We start from the raw sequence: 17,737 nt of genomic DNA on the forward strand, positions 1-17,737 counted from the left end.
CTTGTGAAATATATGAACACTTCGAGCCACATCTGACGCAAATATTCTCTATAGTTGATCATACTCATGCACAAGTGTAACCGAACAGAGTGACTATGTCAGATCACTCATACAGGCAAGTTGCTCGACTAATTTTACAACTCTAAATTATAAAATATAAATGCGTTACTAGCAAATAGAGAAAGATGTTTCAACGTGAGTAATCATTCGAAATTAGCTGCCAAGAAGCTGTTAAGAAAATTTAATTTTATAAAATCTTTCGTAGAAGTGCCCTTTAAATACACTGGATAAACATTCGATCAATCAGAGGTAAGCGTTTGTCGACATTTTCTGATTTTTGGGGAATCAAAAACAAACATTTGTTGACATCTTTCAGCTGCGTCCTCTACCGTGTATAATAGTAACTGCTTACTAAAGGGTGAAAGGCAGTTATCTTCTCCAGAGGGGGAAATGTAATGGATTATATTCACAATTTACCTATTTATACTCATATGCTACCGCAATATTCGTAACTTCAAACTGTGACTCCTGTTCCTATTAATAGTACAGGACTCAAGTGGAATAATAATTACTATTTTATAACAAAGTGTATTTCATTCTTCGTGTTTGATACTTTGGCGTTGAGCAAGACTTTTTCTTAAGGATACGAGCTACAACGACGTTTTTTTTTTTTTTTTTTTTTTTTTTTAAGACGAGAAACCCATTAACATGTAAAGTACGAAGAGAGAATTGCCACGATTGGGCCACAGAACTTTCAGAATAAATATGTATGTCGTTTATTAGTAGAAAATCATTTAAAAAATCATACATAAATTACAGAACAGTTCCGATTGAATAATACGGATAGATATTTGACCAACTACAAACAAGAATTCGTTGATATTACCTAATTTATACTATATGTATATGCTGTATACAGTATATTAAATTGCATTTCAAGAACAAATGTTTCAGTGATAACTGCAACGTAATGGGATTTAATTTCAGAAATTGAACCGAGAGAGTTTAGTGCGTTGACCCATACCTTTTATTTATGGATATGTTTGAGGTTATACATTTTAACGAAAGATGAAAAGTGGTGATGGATTAATCGGATTCCGTGATTTTTTTTTTTCTTTTTGAGTTGAAGGATAATTCTTGCAAAGTTCTGCGAAAGTGAAATTCTATCAGTATTCATGAAATGAAATTAAATATTTTAGTTTAATGTTCCACGGATATGCTCTTTGGGTTAAGGGAGAGAATAAATGGAAATGAATGATTGCGAAATTACATTTTGAACTCTTACACCGGGAGTCGAACCCAGGGCCACTAACACCAAAGGCACACGTTCTAGTTATTAGTGTAGTAGGAATGGTTGTGTCACTATTCGTGCTCTCAGCACTTACAGTAATCTTTAATAAAATATGATTGTTTCACAATTTATGGCTTAAAAACTTGAATATAAGAATAGTGTCATTTCAGAAAATTGTTCCCTGATGTAGTTAATTTCGTCAATGATTTCAATAACTTCGAAACTGAGGCAACTGTTTTGGAACATACATCTAATTTTTAAGTAGAAAGTGAAACACTTAGGACTAGACTTGGAGAAATGTCAATTACTGTCTTTAACTTTAACTAAGTCTGTTATTTAAAGAGCCCAAGCTGCGAGTCCTCAAATAGACTTATTCACTTCGAACTTACGAATGAAAGAAAGAATGTGGTTATCCATTTTTGTACTTACTCGTATTTGCACCGAAAACATATTTTTGATTGCAGAGTTACATTGTACATCGAAAAGTATCTTAAGTTAACATATGAATGCTTTAACATACACGTATTAGTCTCTCTATATACAAACAAAGTCCTGATGACTGACCAATTATCCACGTCTATGCCAAGCTGCTTAAGCTAGAAACTTAAAATTTGGACGGTAGATGGGATTTGTAACTTAAAGTTACCACTAAGAAAATATTTTGTGAAATTTGAGGGGAATTTGAGATGAGTGTATAGGGTTGCAATTTTTATAGTAGGATGTCAATATCTCGGAATCCACTAAGGCTAAAGGTATGAAATTTGATACTTAGACATTTCATTTAAAATAATTAAACACGTATTTCACTGATTTTGAATATATGTCCTAGAAGGGAAGGAAAGAGGTGAAAAGAGTAAATTAAGGAGAAAAAAAAACATTAACCGACTTGAACAAAAGTGTCAAAAAGTAAAAAATAAAAAATAAAAAACTTTTAAAGCAGAAAATAATAATAATAACAGCTTGAAAGCTTAAGATAATTCATTACTATTATCTATAAAAGAAAATCAGGTATAAAAATGTAGCAGATACAGTTATTATAGCTAGAACTGAAGAACGACTACAGAAGATGATTGACAACATAGTTGACACTGGAAAACTGTATAGAATGGAAAATAACTTCTAAAAATCGAAAGTTATGAGAATATCCCGTGGAAATGTGCCCTTACAGGTCAGAAGGTCGATATTTCAAGTATTTGACGAAAGACGTTTACTACACCAGAGATCAGGTCAAGAATTGTCATAATCAAAGTAGCATTCAAGAAAAAAAACTCTTAACTAGCAGGCCTAATATTGGACTAAGGAAGAAGCTGGTCAAGTGCTATATACGGAGTAATGTTCAGGGAATTGGACATTATGGAAGTTAGGGAAGAAATATTTAGAGAGCTTCGAAATGTAGTGTTGAAGTAAGATGGAGAAGTTAAAATGGACAAACAGAGCAACAAACGAAGATATTTTGAAACGGATAGAATTGGACACATGAAATTGTCTTCTTTATACAACCATACGTAGAAGGAAAGTAAGGGATAGCGAGAAGAAGAACACAACTGATCGATGATTTGAAGAATCCAAGAATATAATAGGAATTAAAAGAGCAAGCTAAAGATCGAGAAACATGAAAGAAACATTTCCAGGCCTGAACCTAGACAAATAAATAAAGCTTCATTAGTTCCAGGACCTGCCAAAGGCAGAACTTAATAATAATAATAATAATAATAATAATAATAATAATAATAATAATAATAATAATAATAATAATAATAATAATAATAATAATAATAATAATAATCTATAAATTTGAAGTCTGTGTCAAGCCAAACAAATTAATCCCTTATAAAATTACCATTCAAATTAATATTATATTAGGGAGTAATTTGTTAGGTTTGGGACAGAGTTGTTTTTACATATAGTGATAATGTATTATTTTCAGCTTTAAAGCGATTATTATTATTATTATTATTATTATTATTATTATTATTATTATTATTATTATTATTATTATTATTATTATTATTATTATTATTATTATTATTTACTGCTTTTTAGCGCTTTTATTATATTTCTACATTTTAGTGTGTTCTTGAAATCAGTTATTTTTCTATTAAGTTTGTTTAAATATTTCAGTTTTTCTTTACCCACAGAAGTTTTGTTAGATATCTAAACTAAAGATAGAACACAAACTTGCTATAAAATGAGTCGCCCTATGACAAATCGGTCTACATGTTATAGAATTATATTATATACGTGATATTATAATTATATATATATATATATATATATATATATATATATATATATATATATATATATATATATACAGGATATTAACCTATCATTTGTTGTGAAGTTCACGGTCTAACATCAAAGATATTCATTAGACCGTGAGAAAATTTATATAGGACCTGCAAGAAACTACTCTGAAACTTCAAAACAATAATTAAAATCAGTGCATCTCTATTGAAGTTATGCATTAAGATGCATACAGTGAAATCAGTTAATTACTATATTAACGCTGTCATCCTTTGAAGCATTTCATGAGCTAGCTCCGAAGACCCTCATCAGAGTCTAGTGATATTTGTGTGGAACCACCAGAAAGTATACTCTTTCAAACAAACAAAATAATAAATATCAAAATCTGTGATAATATACACAATTATGGTATCCATTGTCAGCCATTGAAGAGTTTCAGGAGTAAGACTTGCAACCCCGTGCAAGTGCACATACGGTAGAGTCAGCCATGTATTATACACACCGCTAAAAGCAGACGCGCTAATCATTCGAATTCTATAACATAATCATATTCAATTGCTCTTTGATTGCCAGTATGTAAACTTAAAAGGTCTTATGCAGAGTCGTTTTGACGTATGATTAGCGTCATTCTAAAGGCCTGACTACTGCAGGAAACATGTTAGTCGAACTCTTTAGTATTGTACTAGTCACGCGTCAGAACGACTCTGCGTAAGGCCCAAAGTATTTAAAGTAGTATTTCTCAGTGTATTATGGGATTTAAATGTATTACTAGCCAAAATAAATGTTTATAGAGTGCAAATGCATGACAATACCACCTTCGAGTATTTCTGATTCTACTGATAGAAACTAGAAGAAAATTTTTGATCGTGTGCGGGAATTGAATTCTGCATAACCTACAAATTAATAGGACCACATATGATCAGTGACCTGGCTCTACATGGGTAAATGTATGCCATTTTATTACGATAAGTTAACGTTTTCTATTATGCTGTTAAAACACCTCACTATGCAAATGGAACTTACAATAGTCACCTGAATAACTAGGCTGTAAACTTCATAGATTCCCGTTGGTTGAAGACAGAATAACACTCATGAAACGAAAGCTCTTAGGTTGATGCAAAATGACAATGTGCGACTCCACAGAAATATATGATTTTATCAAATTCACAAAGTATAAAATACCTACTTTTAGTCAGGGGCGGATCCAGGACTTTTGGCGGGGGGGCGGTGGGTTGACATAATGCTACTTTTAAGGGCTCCAAAGTCTGGGATGGATTTTATTTATATATATAAAACAAGAAAGTTCCCTCTTCTGGGGGGGGGCAATCGCCCCGATCGCCCCCTATGGATCCGCCCCTGCTTTTAGTCTTCAGGTTTATGTAAAGGAGCTTTAAAGCAGTTACACATTTATACGGATAAAAGTATGTATTTATCATCGTCTTAAGTCTCTAAGAGTTTGAGTGGTTTTCTGTCTTTACTTTGTATGAGAACAAACAAACAATGTTTGAAAAACTAAAATCCTGAATAAATTAATTACATGAGCATTCCCGTTAGTGTGACAATTGATAACGCCATTTACAACAATACGATGGAACTTAATAATTTTAAAATGACTTTAACAGCGTTGGATATTTGCTCCATATTTATTTATTTACACCATTGATTAATAAGGGGAATTATTTCTCTGTTTTCTTTGAACTTTGTTTTTTGAAATTAAAGTTCTGTTACATATGCTTTTAATTTTCAACTAGTTGAAATTGCGCTGTTTACACAGCGCATCATTTTGATATGAGCATGAATCCTCACTATATCAGGCGCAAGTGAAGGACGGGAGGACACACAAAGAAGTGAATTGTTATAGACATATAAATATATGAACATAGCATTGCAATATTTAGAGTTGGAGTGATTTTGTGACAAATTTGGAAAAGTGACATATCGTCGTATGAGAACTAAAGGAATGTAACTCCAAGAATGGAATTTTTGTTTGCTTGGATTATGAACGTAATTTTGAAAGCCCCATTTGTTAGTTGAGTGTTACTGAAGTTGACTTTGTCATTGACTTGTCTGCTATACAATTAATGTGTTTACCATCTTATTAAAACAACATTTGTTTTTTAAAAGAATTCCCTCTCTCTTGTAAACCAACAAAAATGGACGATATGATGTGAAATAGGGTTTTTCTTCTTTTTATAAATCCATGTCCGATTATGCCTCATTGTGGTTCTACAGGCCTTTAAAATTACCAGCATGCAATAAATTTTCCCATTCAGATTAAAGCAAAGCGCCTGCAATGTCCATCAACCCGCTATACGTAGCTTTTCTACTGGTCACCTAACACATAGATATCAACCTTAGCACGCCATAGCAACAATGCTAATCTTGTGGGATCAAAACGACCCCTAAAACGTTGAATAGAAAAATAATGGTACTTGTTTTTGAAAATTTCAATGAAAACTGGCAATTCTACACAAAATTCGGAATCAACAAACGAAAACGCTACCTTTTTAGAGTTTGTGATTTCTGAAATCTCATTGTCAAAAGAATGGCCCACAAAAATATAAACGTAGCATTTGCCACAAACATATAAACGTAGCATTTGCCACAAACATATAAACTTTTCTTGACCACAAATATATAAACCTAGCATTTTACTACATAGGTATCTAAAATTTAAGTAATATTAAATCTATATATAATGCAAAATTCATTTTTGGAAATTAAGGGACATTTAAGCAGACTCGAAGAAGAAATCTGTAAAATCATATCAACAAAATTCCAATTCATTTAAAAGAAAATATAAAAGACTTATCCATACAAGTTAACGGGTTAAAAAACAAAACTAGTACAGGTACCCAACACTATTAACAACATTGTCAAAATTATCTTAAGAAATAAATAACCAAATAATGATAAGTATAATAAACTCTGCAAAAGGCAGTAAAGAGGATTACGCGATGGAATATGGAGTATAAATACCCATTTTTTTACATAGCATTTTTATTATAGGTATCCCACATTTCTTTGCTACTGTGTGGGTTGCATAAAACTAGGGTGTGATATAGATTTTAAACGGAAAGTGTGTATCTAGCGTTACGAGTGAAGGTGTTAATGGATTGACTCCGTTAAAAAAAACTCGGGTCGAGATAGTCGCTCTTGCTGTCTATTCCAAAAAATAGACTTCAAAAATATGCTGAGGAGTGGCGGCCGGATTTGAGTTTACAGTTTAAATATTTGTTTCTAGTTGTATCAAGATCATCTGCTTGTAGGTGCAATGCAATATAATATAACATTTTCGTGGCTATATGGTGAGCGTGCGCGCTTTCGGTGTGAGAGATCCTGATGCAATTCTCGATGGGAGCGTATGTGGTTCGAGTCCCTTATTACACTATAGATCCATGTCAAACATAGCCTCGATGCTGAAAGACCAACCCAATCAATCAATCAACTAGTAATATAAATTTATCAGCTAAAAGGTAGTAAAACTTTACAAAAAAAATTATTTTTATAATTTTGTAGGGTTGATGCTCTTCTTAACGTGTAATGGAGAAGACAGTGCTCACTTCCGTTCTTTAAAATCTCAAGTGAAAGGAGAAGAAAAATATCATTTTTACAATCACTTAGAAACAATAGTATGTACAGAATGGATGTTATGGGTCATATGATAGACTCATTGCTAATGGGGTGTAAAAATAATTAACGCCCATTGACGAGGCTGACCGTGAAGCGAATGTAACGCCAAAGCGTAAATTTAAGTTACGAAAAACATAAGAGAGTCTCTAATATGGGGTGACCTTGTGTCTAAAAACTTACGTATTTAATCTTCGGATTTTTTAGTCATTGGTTATTTATTATATGATCACTTGCCGGTTAATTTTCACGCTAAAGAAACAAAGTGCTCTGTGATTTGTGAGTGGTGTATTCTAGTGTAGTGGAAATCAGCTCACGTTAGAAGACACAACGTGCGTTGGAAGAGACGGAGGGAGCGTGCGCACTGATTGGAGCGATCCCGCGTGTTTTTCTATCAGTCGTTGGGATGATCCCACAGTTAGTCGTGGCTCTAGCACTGCTCGCAGGTAAGTTGCAAAAGCAAGCATCGTTATACGCACGCTTTTTAAAATATATTTTTCGTATTCGTTCTTATGTTATTTAACGATCCAATAAAGTTTATATTAATGGATTCTAAAAAAAATCAACGAAACAATTAAAAAAGCAGCGATTCTTAAAAGGCGGCAACTTGTTTAATAATAAAAGAGAAAATATTTATTAAATGATCTCTGGTTATTTATTATTTGTCTGTTAATTAATTAACTAATTAATTAATTGTTGTTTGTTGAAGTTTGCGATCCCTTTTTCAGAACCAAGACTATATGAGACTTGGACCTACAGTTTAAATTGGGATCTAAACTACCGTAATGCATTAATTTTTTATGGTCTTCACAGGAAGTAGAACCCGAGACTACGTGCGCCAAATACGCACGCACTAAACATTAGTTCAGCGGGGAGGGCTAAGTAATCTATCTATCTATATAAATAAAAATGAAAGTGACAATGTTTGTGACAATAACAACTCCTGAACCACCCGACCGATCCCGATCAAATTTTGAACATAGATGAAGTTCGGGTCTGGGATTGTTTTTATCATTTCCCTTTGATAGTGGAACTTAAAGGAAGGGGAGAGCGAGAGAGAGATATATAAAAATGATCGAAAATGACCGATATTAAAGAGCGCTTCAGTAATAGTAAGAAAGTGACTGACTGACGAACATATTACTATTTTTTCTTATTTTAATCCAGCGAAGAGGATAATTGACGTTATAGTTCATAGTAAATATACATTTTATACAAGAGTTTCCTCATAGAGATGCTATAATAAAGGTAACTACATTATATATATATATATATATATATATATATATATATATATATATATATATATATATATATATATATATATATATATATCAAAATTCGCGATTAATCCATTACTTAAATGAAAATAATAGTAAATATTCATTTTTAGATAGATTTTTTCATATAGGTAGCTGGGAATAAGAACGTTGTTGATTTACGATTACATTATCAAAATCAAAATTAGGGGGCACGTTAGCTCAGTAATAGAGCATTCATTTCCAGTGCGACGAGTCTCTACTCAGTTCATTGTGACAGGTGATTTTGTGACGAACAACATTGTGTTCGTGGGTTTTCTTGGAGTTCTATCGTCTTTTTCCCACTTCTTCTTTCAATCAATTCTTCCATAATCATTCATTCCCGTTTACTGTCTTTCTTTTTAGCCTATACGGGCCACGATGGGTCTGTGGTAGAGCGTTCAGCTCTGGTGCATGGGGTCCTTGGTTCGACCCCAACTCGCTGCAAGTGAACTACGCGGTAGACAAACACCATGTGCGGAGTTCTCCCGTTTCCTCCCACTTATTCATTCCACTATTTCATTCATTTCTCACCATTTCCTTTAGCCTAGGCGGCATAACCATGGGACGTAAAATTTAAAGAATTCATTTAGCCTATACGACATAATCGTAGGCCTTTAAACTAAAGGTATCATTTTTAACTTCCCAGAAGAAACAATAATTATTTATAACCAAATTGCAAATATCGGAAAACTTTCCAAACTGAACAAGCATGTTTTCAAGACTGTTATAGTATTAATTTGAAATTTGTGAAAGTCACCTGTAGTGGAAAAAAAGGCTTTGTCGGCTGAAGATGATAGTAATCTGAAATAATGAATAAATGTCTGGCCACGCAAGTTTTGGACAATATCGTATCAGTGTGGGCTTCTCGGAATCCATCCGTTTCTTCCCACATTCTTATATCACAAATTATTTTTAAAAAATCATTCACGTCCAAAAATTCAATCATGTAATATTAAACTCACTTCATTTGAACCGTATGTTATAAATTCAGCGACTGGGTTTATAATTTCCTGATACAAAATAATTATATTTTAATCATTGGGAAATTAAGTTAAATATGAAACTTAATTTATTAATTTTGATCATGATTTTATTCTATAATTTATTACTCAAATATCTTTAACTTACTCATTTATATATTGATTTGTTTGACAATGTCAATACAACATCGTGATTTCTATCATACGGCGATCAACTCCCGTTACGAGAATTGACTGACAAATTCAATTTGGCAACTTTAAACAACACGATAGATTCGTGCAAATGACGTTTTTTTTTCTAACTTAAAGTTTTAATTAGGCCTATAATTCATATTTTTGTTCTCATATAGTGGAATGTTTAGCGCTTGTTCCTCTAGTCCACTTAGTCCAAGGTTTTATTCCCTGTGGAAGCCATAAGTTTTTAATGTTGACCCGACATCCTGAGGCAATTAAAAATATATTTCAATTAAGAGGTAGCAGGTTTCTGTTTACAAAGTCAGGTATAACTGTGTTGGGAGGCGATGTACTGACCACACATTATTTAACTGAAACCACCAGACTGACCATAGACTGCGGTGATAATGTTTGCTGCTTAATAAGGGATGGTAAAATTCCCTCATTACAGACATCCTATTGGAATACAATAGTGGCTACGCTTGTTATTGGACAGTTGTTTGGTCGGCCTACATATGGACAAGTATTCTATTGGGTACTAAACTGAATTGAACCGTTCTTGGATACCTATAACAATAGAACTGAGAAATCTACTGAAAAAAACATCCAGAATATTACGTAAAAGGATCCTTCTTTACATGTGGATCCCAGAATGAAGTGGAAAATAATTCCATTCTGTTGGGTTAATATCCTAATACAGTCCGTTTCTTTTATTTATTTATTTATTTTGTAAATTTACTTCTTTGAGTCTCTTATTGTGATTTCTGTTGTTCATTATTGTTCTATACTTTGCTCTCGCCTTAGGAAGCTGTTGATTACTGTATGGGAAATTATTTATGAATAACTCTAGTTTAAACTAACACCTTATTTATTTAAACATAGCATATAATATTTCAAGTCGTTCAAACTAGAACGAGATACTAGTATGTACTGAAGAGTGCCTTTGCTTCTTAAAATATTCAAAATGGAATGGAATAAGTAATGTGTCAAACAAATGAATATCTTCTGGAACTTTAAAAAAAAAAATGAAATCAACTATCATATTTCTATGCACTTTCAATAAGTTCAAAAGAGACTAACTGAATTGTGCATACTCTTTCATAGCATTATAATACTACCAAATTACTTCGTCTATTACAATGTTTGTTAAGAAACTGTAAACTACGTAATATATTTCACTCGTATCTATGTGAGTGTTTACTGATAACAATATTTCCAAAAGATGCATTATATAGTAGGTCCTCTGTCAGGCATTTTAAAAAAATAATTTTATATTCCAAATAATAATTTTTGACAATTCTTCTGATTCATATATAATATCTTTACTATTCCCTCTACAATGGAATAAAGATTTGACACTAAAAGTATTCCCACCTCAATTGAAGACCCTTTCAGGTAATGAGTAGCCCCGCGTAGCGAAGTTGCTATCGCTCTCACCTTCGGTGCGAGTGGTTCCGGGTTCGATTCCCGGTAGGGACACTCAGTCGAAAAAGTGTAAAAAGCTTTTTCAGACCAGCCATCCTGAATGAGGTTTTCCTCATTCACACCAGCCAAATGCCGTGGTGTTGCCTAACTTATAGGTCCCAGGCCGCTTTCTTCCTTTCCTTTCCCCGGATAGTGTGCTCGCCGAGAGACGTCATCGCTCATACGTGCTGGGTTAAATGGCAATAGATGCCGACAGCGCAGAAATCTAAATCCTACATCCTGAAAATCTCTTTCAGGTAATGAATTAAATTCAATTAAAGGGTAGGACATAGAAAGGAGTGTAGGCGGGTGGTGCGGCTTCCTAATTTTTTCTCTGTCTCTTTAAATTTCGCCAATCAGGGATTTTTTTCAAAAGAAAAAGAAAGGAAAATTTTATATATTCCAAATTTATATTCCAAATTTTAAAATTTGGTGGCAACTACCAATTTGTCAGATACGGGATTGGAAGTCAGTTACAAAAGTAATGCACCACCAGTGAATTATGTTTCAAAAATTTCTTAGATCTTTGAACTTTTCTCTTTAAATTTTAAATTAATTTATACACAGACTTTAGAAGTGCGTCAAAAAATGTGAAACACCGAGATATCACATATTATGTATGCTTTCAATGTATTATTTATTTCAGTTTTTAGCTATAGCGCACCAAACTGTATAGGATGAGGTCAATATGTTTGGATAATATATAAATGGATTAATAAATAAAATAATCCTCTTGAAATACATTACAAATGAAGCATTAACAAATATACGAGGGGCAGTCGAAATGTTCCTGATATTTCTTTGTAACTATTTATTACCACGACATGGGTACCCATTCATTTAACCCTTTTAGGATGTTTGGTAACTTCTTTTACCATGGCGTAATATCGTCTTTGACCGCTTATTTAGATTCTATGACAGATATTTAAGCCTGATTTTTTTTATTGATCAAGTCAAGAATGGACCAAAGAATACCCCAGATGTGTTTTGGAATCGGATGGTCAACTTCACGGCGCCAGGTGGGGGCGGAGGGACATGACTGTTTTTCTTAAGGCACTCCTTAACAAAAAAAATCACTCCTTTAGTTTTCAAGATATCAAATTGAAACTTTGCATACGGATTATGTATACCTTTCGGTATATCTTAATGTTTTTTTATTATTATTTTTAGATTTCTAAGTGAAACTGGGGCCGGGCCCGAGGGACGCATATGTTCCGAGGTGATTTTTTCAGAAAAATTCCGGTTTTCCCTATTTTTCCGGTTCAGGTGTATGATACGCACATGTGAGTGGTACCGTTGGAAAGGGCTCGTAATGACTTTTGAACCATAACCCTAGACCAAACAATAATGACGCAGTAAATTTTTATATATGTATATATAGACTATAAATATAAGGCCTAAGTTCAGACTTTCAACAATATTTTCCATCCTTTGTTACAAGATACAAAATTGAAATTTTGCACAAATATTATGTAAATAACAATGTTTTTTTTAAAAAAAAAAGAAAAAAAAAGAAAATTCAGATCCCTACGTGAACCCAGGCCCGGGTCTGGGGGGAAAATTGTTTTGGCGGGATTTTTTAAATCCGGGTTTTTCCCAAATTTTCCGGTTCAGCTGTATGATAATGACATGTGATACCGTTGGAAAGAAAATGGCGTTTGAACCATGACTATGTCAAATAATAATGACGCAGTACATTTTTGAAGTATATATATATATATATATATATATATATATATATATATATATATATATATATATATATATATATATATATATATAACGAGATATAAACCATGATCCTACGGTAAATAGTAAGGAAGCAGTAGCTGTTTGAGTGAAAGTCTAAAATTTACCTAAAAAAGTGGAAATCCTAAAAGGGTTAATCGCATTCAAAATAGGCTTCTTGAGAACACACACACTTAGTCCACAGCTCTTGTCATTGCTGGAAATCAACGCTCCTGTTTTGGTATGTTCCGAAGTTCAGTCGTCGTGTTGGTTGGGATGTTTTCTACGGTGACAAAAACGACTCACAGAAACGAACATTCCCCTCCTCTACCAGCCTCCCTACTCACCGGATTTAGCACCAGCCGATTTCTGGCTCTTCTCCAAATGGCCTGAAAGATAACCGCTTTGCCACCGCAGAAGACATCGAAACCAATGCGACGGTTGAACTTCTGAACTTTCAGTCTTGTTTCCAGTAATGGCAGAAGTGGTGGAACAACTGGGTTGTTCTCAAGGAGAATATTTTGAAGGCAATTAAGTGAATGTCTACCTATATTGTGGTAATAAATAGTTACAAAGAAATTCCGGGAACTTTTTGACTTCTTCTCGTATTCTTGGTACTTTATATATTTGGAGTCTAATGCAAGGCAGACTATATCAGATGGGTCATACAGTTTAACGTAGGATCCGAACTATAGCCAACAAGGTTTGAACCTGGAACAAATGTGCGTTGTTTCATGTATCATGAATTATATATATATCTTGAATTATATCAAGAGTATCTGGGTTCACTCGGCTCAAAGGTATATGTATACAAATATAGAACTACTATCCATAGTTTATTTTGTTTATAGAGCAAGCTTTCTAAGTTGACTGAAGAATTATTAGGCTTCTTTAAGTCTTCACCTGAGTTAAAAGATAACGATATGACGTAAAACCCATTTTTTCTTCTTATTCTTTCTCTTGCTTAAACCATTTTTTTAAAAAGAAAAAAATCTGATCAAACCTGGTTTCCTTCAGAGACTGTAAACAAGAAGATAATAATATTCAGAAACGCATAAACAAATCACAAATACAGGAGCTTAAAGTTAAAGAGCGGAAAATCTAATTAAAAGTAAATGAAGAATAAAACACACATTCTAACCTGTTTAATGTAAGGGATAACAACAAACTCACGTCATTCGTATATGTATTTGTTAGATACATTCCAGATACAGCCGATTCATTTTTCACTGAATATAGTATATCTCCAGTTGGTAGTGGTAAGGGAATATCAATGGAAACCGTTCCTAGTCTTCTTCAAGATAACATTCAGGCAATCTGTAGGAATGTCAAAAAAATAAAAGACATTCACAGTGACTAGGCAGGGTTGGAATCCGGAACTGATAACTAAGTGAGCCTGTGAATTGTTCACCTACGTCTGCTAGTTAAATGGAAATTAAAAAAAAAAAAGTTTTGGATGTACTTCAGCGTTTTCGTTTCTCACATCGAAATAAAGCCAAATACAGGGTGGGACAAAAGTTACAAGACAGTCGAATAAAATTTTAAAAAAAATACGCGACCGACAGTAATGAAATGTCCCTGTGCATGTGATAAACTAGGGAAAAAATATCACAGACCATACCACGCTTTCGGCGGCCACCTTGAAATCTACCATCTTGAATTCAACTTCAAAATTTCAAATCGGAAGACTATGTGTCAAATTTCATCTAGGACTAAAATTAACTCAGAAATTCATATCTGTGGTTGATCTTTGTCTATCTCTAACAGTTTTCGAGTTTTAAATAGTTTTTTCGTCATATTTCGTTTCAGGTTCACTAACTGACGACGGACCTGACGAAACCTGAACACCTAGAGATTGTTCTGATGTCGGGTGACGAAGTGTGAGATTCATCGCAGACTCATCATTGCCATTCTGAAGGACACAATTGCTACTTTCCTATCCAAATTCAGGGATACAGGAGCTGTTGAAGGCAAATCCTGGACGGGCAGAGCTAAAACGGTTACGGACGAAGCAATAACGATAACAGTGTTGACGTCCATTCTTATAAAGCCGTCTTCAGTCAGATGCTGCAATGCTTGCGACTTGTTCGTGTGCCACTTGTTTGTTTTTCAGATTCTCCTTAAGGAGGGGATCGCGGTGGCTCAGCGGTAGAGCATTCACCTCTGGTGCATGGGGTCTTTGGTTCGATCCCACCTCGCACCAAGTGAAATTTGTGATGGACAAATACTGTGTCCGTAGATTTTCTCGTGGTTCTGCCGTTTCCTCCCACTTTCTTCATTCCACCATTTCCTTCATTTCTCATCATAATTGTCTCCTTTAGCCTAGCTGGCATAACCGTGGGACGTAAAACTTAAAGATTTCATTTCGTTTCTCCTTTGATACCTCATTTCATATATCTATCTATGGACACATGCCGTGTGCTCCTTTTGAGGACTTTTCTGAATGGACACCAAAACTGCTATTATTGCTTCGTTCGTAGCCGTTCTAGTTCTACCGTCTAAAACCTGCTTTCAACAGCTCCTATATCCCAGAATTGGATAGAAGGTAGCAACTATGTTAGGTGAGATAGGATTCCTCTCATGGCGATGGTTGCAACCATCTGTGATGGCCCTCATACTTCATTCATCCGACATTAAAACAACATGTGTTCAGCTTTCGTGAGGATTATCTTCAACGAACCCGAAATGGAAAGTAATGGAAATGCCATTCAAAATCGCAAGAACCATTAGAGCTAGACGGAAAACAACCACAAATACGAATTCCCGAGTCAGTTTCAGTACTAGATGTTGTGTCACACACATCCCTTGCTATCTGAAATTCTAAAATTGAATCCAAGTTGATAGATTTTTACGTAAGATGACTGCCGGAAACGAGGACATGTTTTCCCTTGCCTGTAACATGTGTAGGAATATTACATTCCTGATTTCAGTGTTTATTTATTTATTTATTTATTTTATTCTTGGCTTATTGTCATTTGGTGAAATTTATCGTCATCCATTACTTTCGATGTGCCTCAAATTCTTTCCTTTTAAAACTTAAAACCAACAATGATATTTCTGTAATTTCACCATAACTGTTACGATTTCTACAGAATATCCACAAAGCTCTGTTCTCTGAACCTTAAACTGTTGGCACTGTAGATTGTCAAACTGTTATTGTTTTTATTATTACACATTTGTTAGTTTCTCGAGAACGTTGTTATCAAGCTTAACGAAAGAACTATTGTTCATGCTAATGGTATAAAGGGCCCATGCTTGGATATATTTCTAACTGCGCGGTTTATAGTATTTGAGGACGCAAAATCAATTCAAACTATTTTTAATGATCTCAGTCCATAAGCTCACGAGAAAAATGACCTCAAATTTGAGATATAATTAAATACCCTAATCAACTCAGTCGTTCTTAATCCTTTTGGCCCTGACGATAACATATATGTAAATCATATTTTAAGATTAATATAATTACTCTGGAGGATTCAAAATGGCTGGGACTAGAGGAATAGCGAAAAGTGATTTAGACAAGTTTAAAGAACACTGACATGAAACCCCAGCCTATTTGAATTCTCCATGTTCCAAAAGGGTTAAGAAATGAAAATTTCATGGACGTACAGCATGTCATGGACCGAGGTTTATTGAAACACTCTAAACCAGCGTCTCTCTCTCTCTCTGTATATATATATATATATATATATATATATATATATATATATATATATATATATATATATATATATATATATATATATATATGTGTGTGTGTGTGTGTGTGTGTGTGTGTGTATGTATGTATTTCAAGTCAAACCAATTTTTTCCTTTGCGCAGGCCAACTTATCATTTTTAAGGATTTATCAGCCAAAATTCGTTTATACATTTACCCTCTCAGTCTGTCCACGAGACAAAGTCATGTCTGTCCATGTTGTCCGTCCGGAAGACAAAATCTCAAAAACTACTTGGATCATCATCAATTTTGGTCAGAACATAGGTCAAGAAGGTCAAAAAGTTGAAAAACAAGTTCGTTGATGAAACAGTGATCCACCTCCGGATGTAGTAAAAATAAACAATTTCTGTTTTTAATATTGATCATTGTAAAACAAAATGGTAATTGATAGCGAGAAGCGATTTCCTACAGTCTATTAAAAGTTCCAAGAATATATTTAATCTCCGTCCCTAACTCTCTATTAAAACTTGAAGTGGTAGAAATCCACTGTAACTTCTGAATTCAACATTGACCTACATAAAGGGGGAAAAAAAAACGATAAGAGATAACGATCCTTTTTTGGGGGGAGGGGGTCGATATAAGGTTTTAAGAATAGGTACCATTTTCTCTCTCAAACCTCTATTCAAACTTTAAGTGGCAGAAATAAACCACCTCAGGTTTTCACATTGATCGCTGCAGAGTAAAAACATTATTTGAGAGCGAAAAGCGGTTTTCTGTAATCAATTAAGCATCCCAAGGATATCTTCGTCTCCACTCTAATCTTCCTACTTAAACCGGAAGTGGCAGAAATTTACTACTTTCGGTTTCAATATTAATTGAGAAAAAATCACGCCATACAAACGAAACTCCCACACTTGGGGTGCACGTGACACTGCTTTAAAATATTTCGTGATATTTAAAATCTTTTGAGTATATATTAACAACAGTATGCTAACGTATATTTTTAAAGTCGTACTAATTAAAATTCCCGTAATTTTACAGTAGCATTCTGGCATTATTGGCAATCACTTGTTGCAACTGAGAAGCTTCTATGCTCCATGGTCTTCCGTTAACCTTTTCGTCTTCACATATGATTTTCCTATAGCATCTGTCAACTGCAGTCTGCTTCGCCTTCTCTCTCCCTCTTTCCTGCCACTATACCATCTAGCACGTCCCTCATGATACAGTTTCTTCTTAGCTAATGTCTCAACCAGTTTCTCTTCCT

The 17,737-nt window shown here is 33.9% G+C and overlaps 1 protein-coding gene across 1 annotated transcript in view; it reads left to right on the forward strand.

Moving 5' to 3' along the window:
* Positions 1 to 7,407: 7,407 nt before the first annotated feature.
* LOC145694818 (carbonic anhydrase 14-like) overlaps positions 7,408 to 17,737 on the forward strand; it is a 72,651-nt gene continuing 62,321 nt past the window's right edge. The window contains exon 1 of the mRNA XM_081771476.1: positions 7,408 to 7,614. Coding sequence (XP_081627602.1) covers positions 7,575 to 7,614 — 40 coding nt within the window. The 5' untranslated portion in view covers positions 7,408 to 7,574. The remainder of the gene's footprint in view (positions 7,615 to 17,737) is intronic.

The sequence above is a fragment of the Thermobia domestica genome, chromosome 9 (assembly GCF_964235325.1).
Source record: "Thermobia domestica chromosome 9, izTheDome1.hap1.1, whole genome shotgun sequence".
NCBI classification, from domain to species: Eukaryota; Metazoa; Arthropoda; class Insecta; order Zygentoma; family Lepismatidae; genus Thermobia; species Thermobia domestica.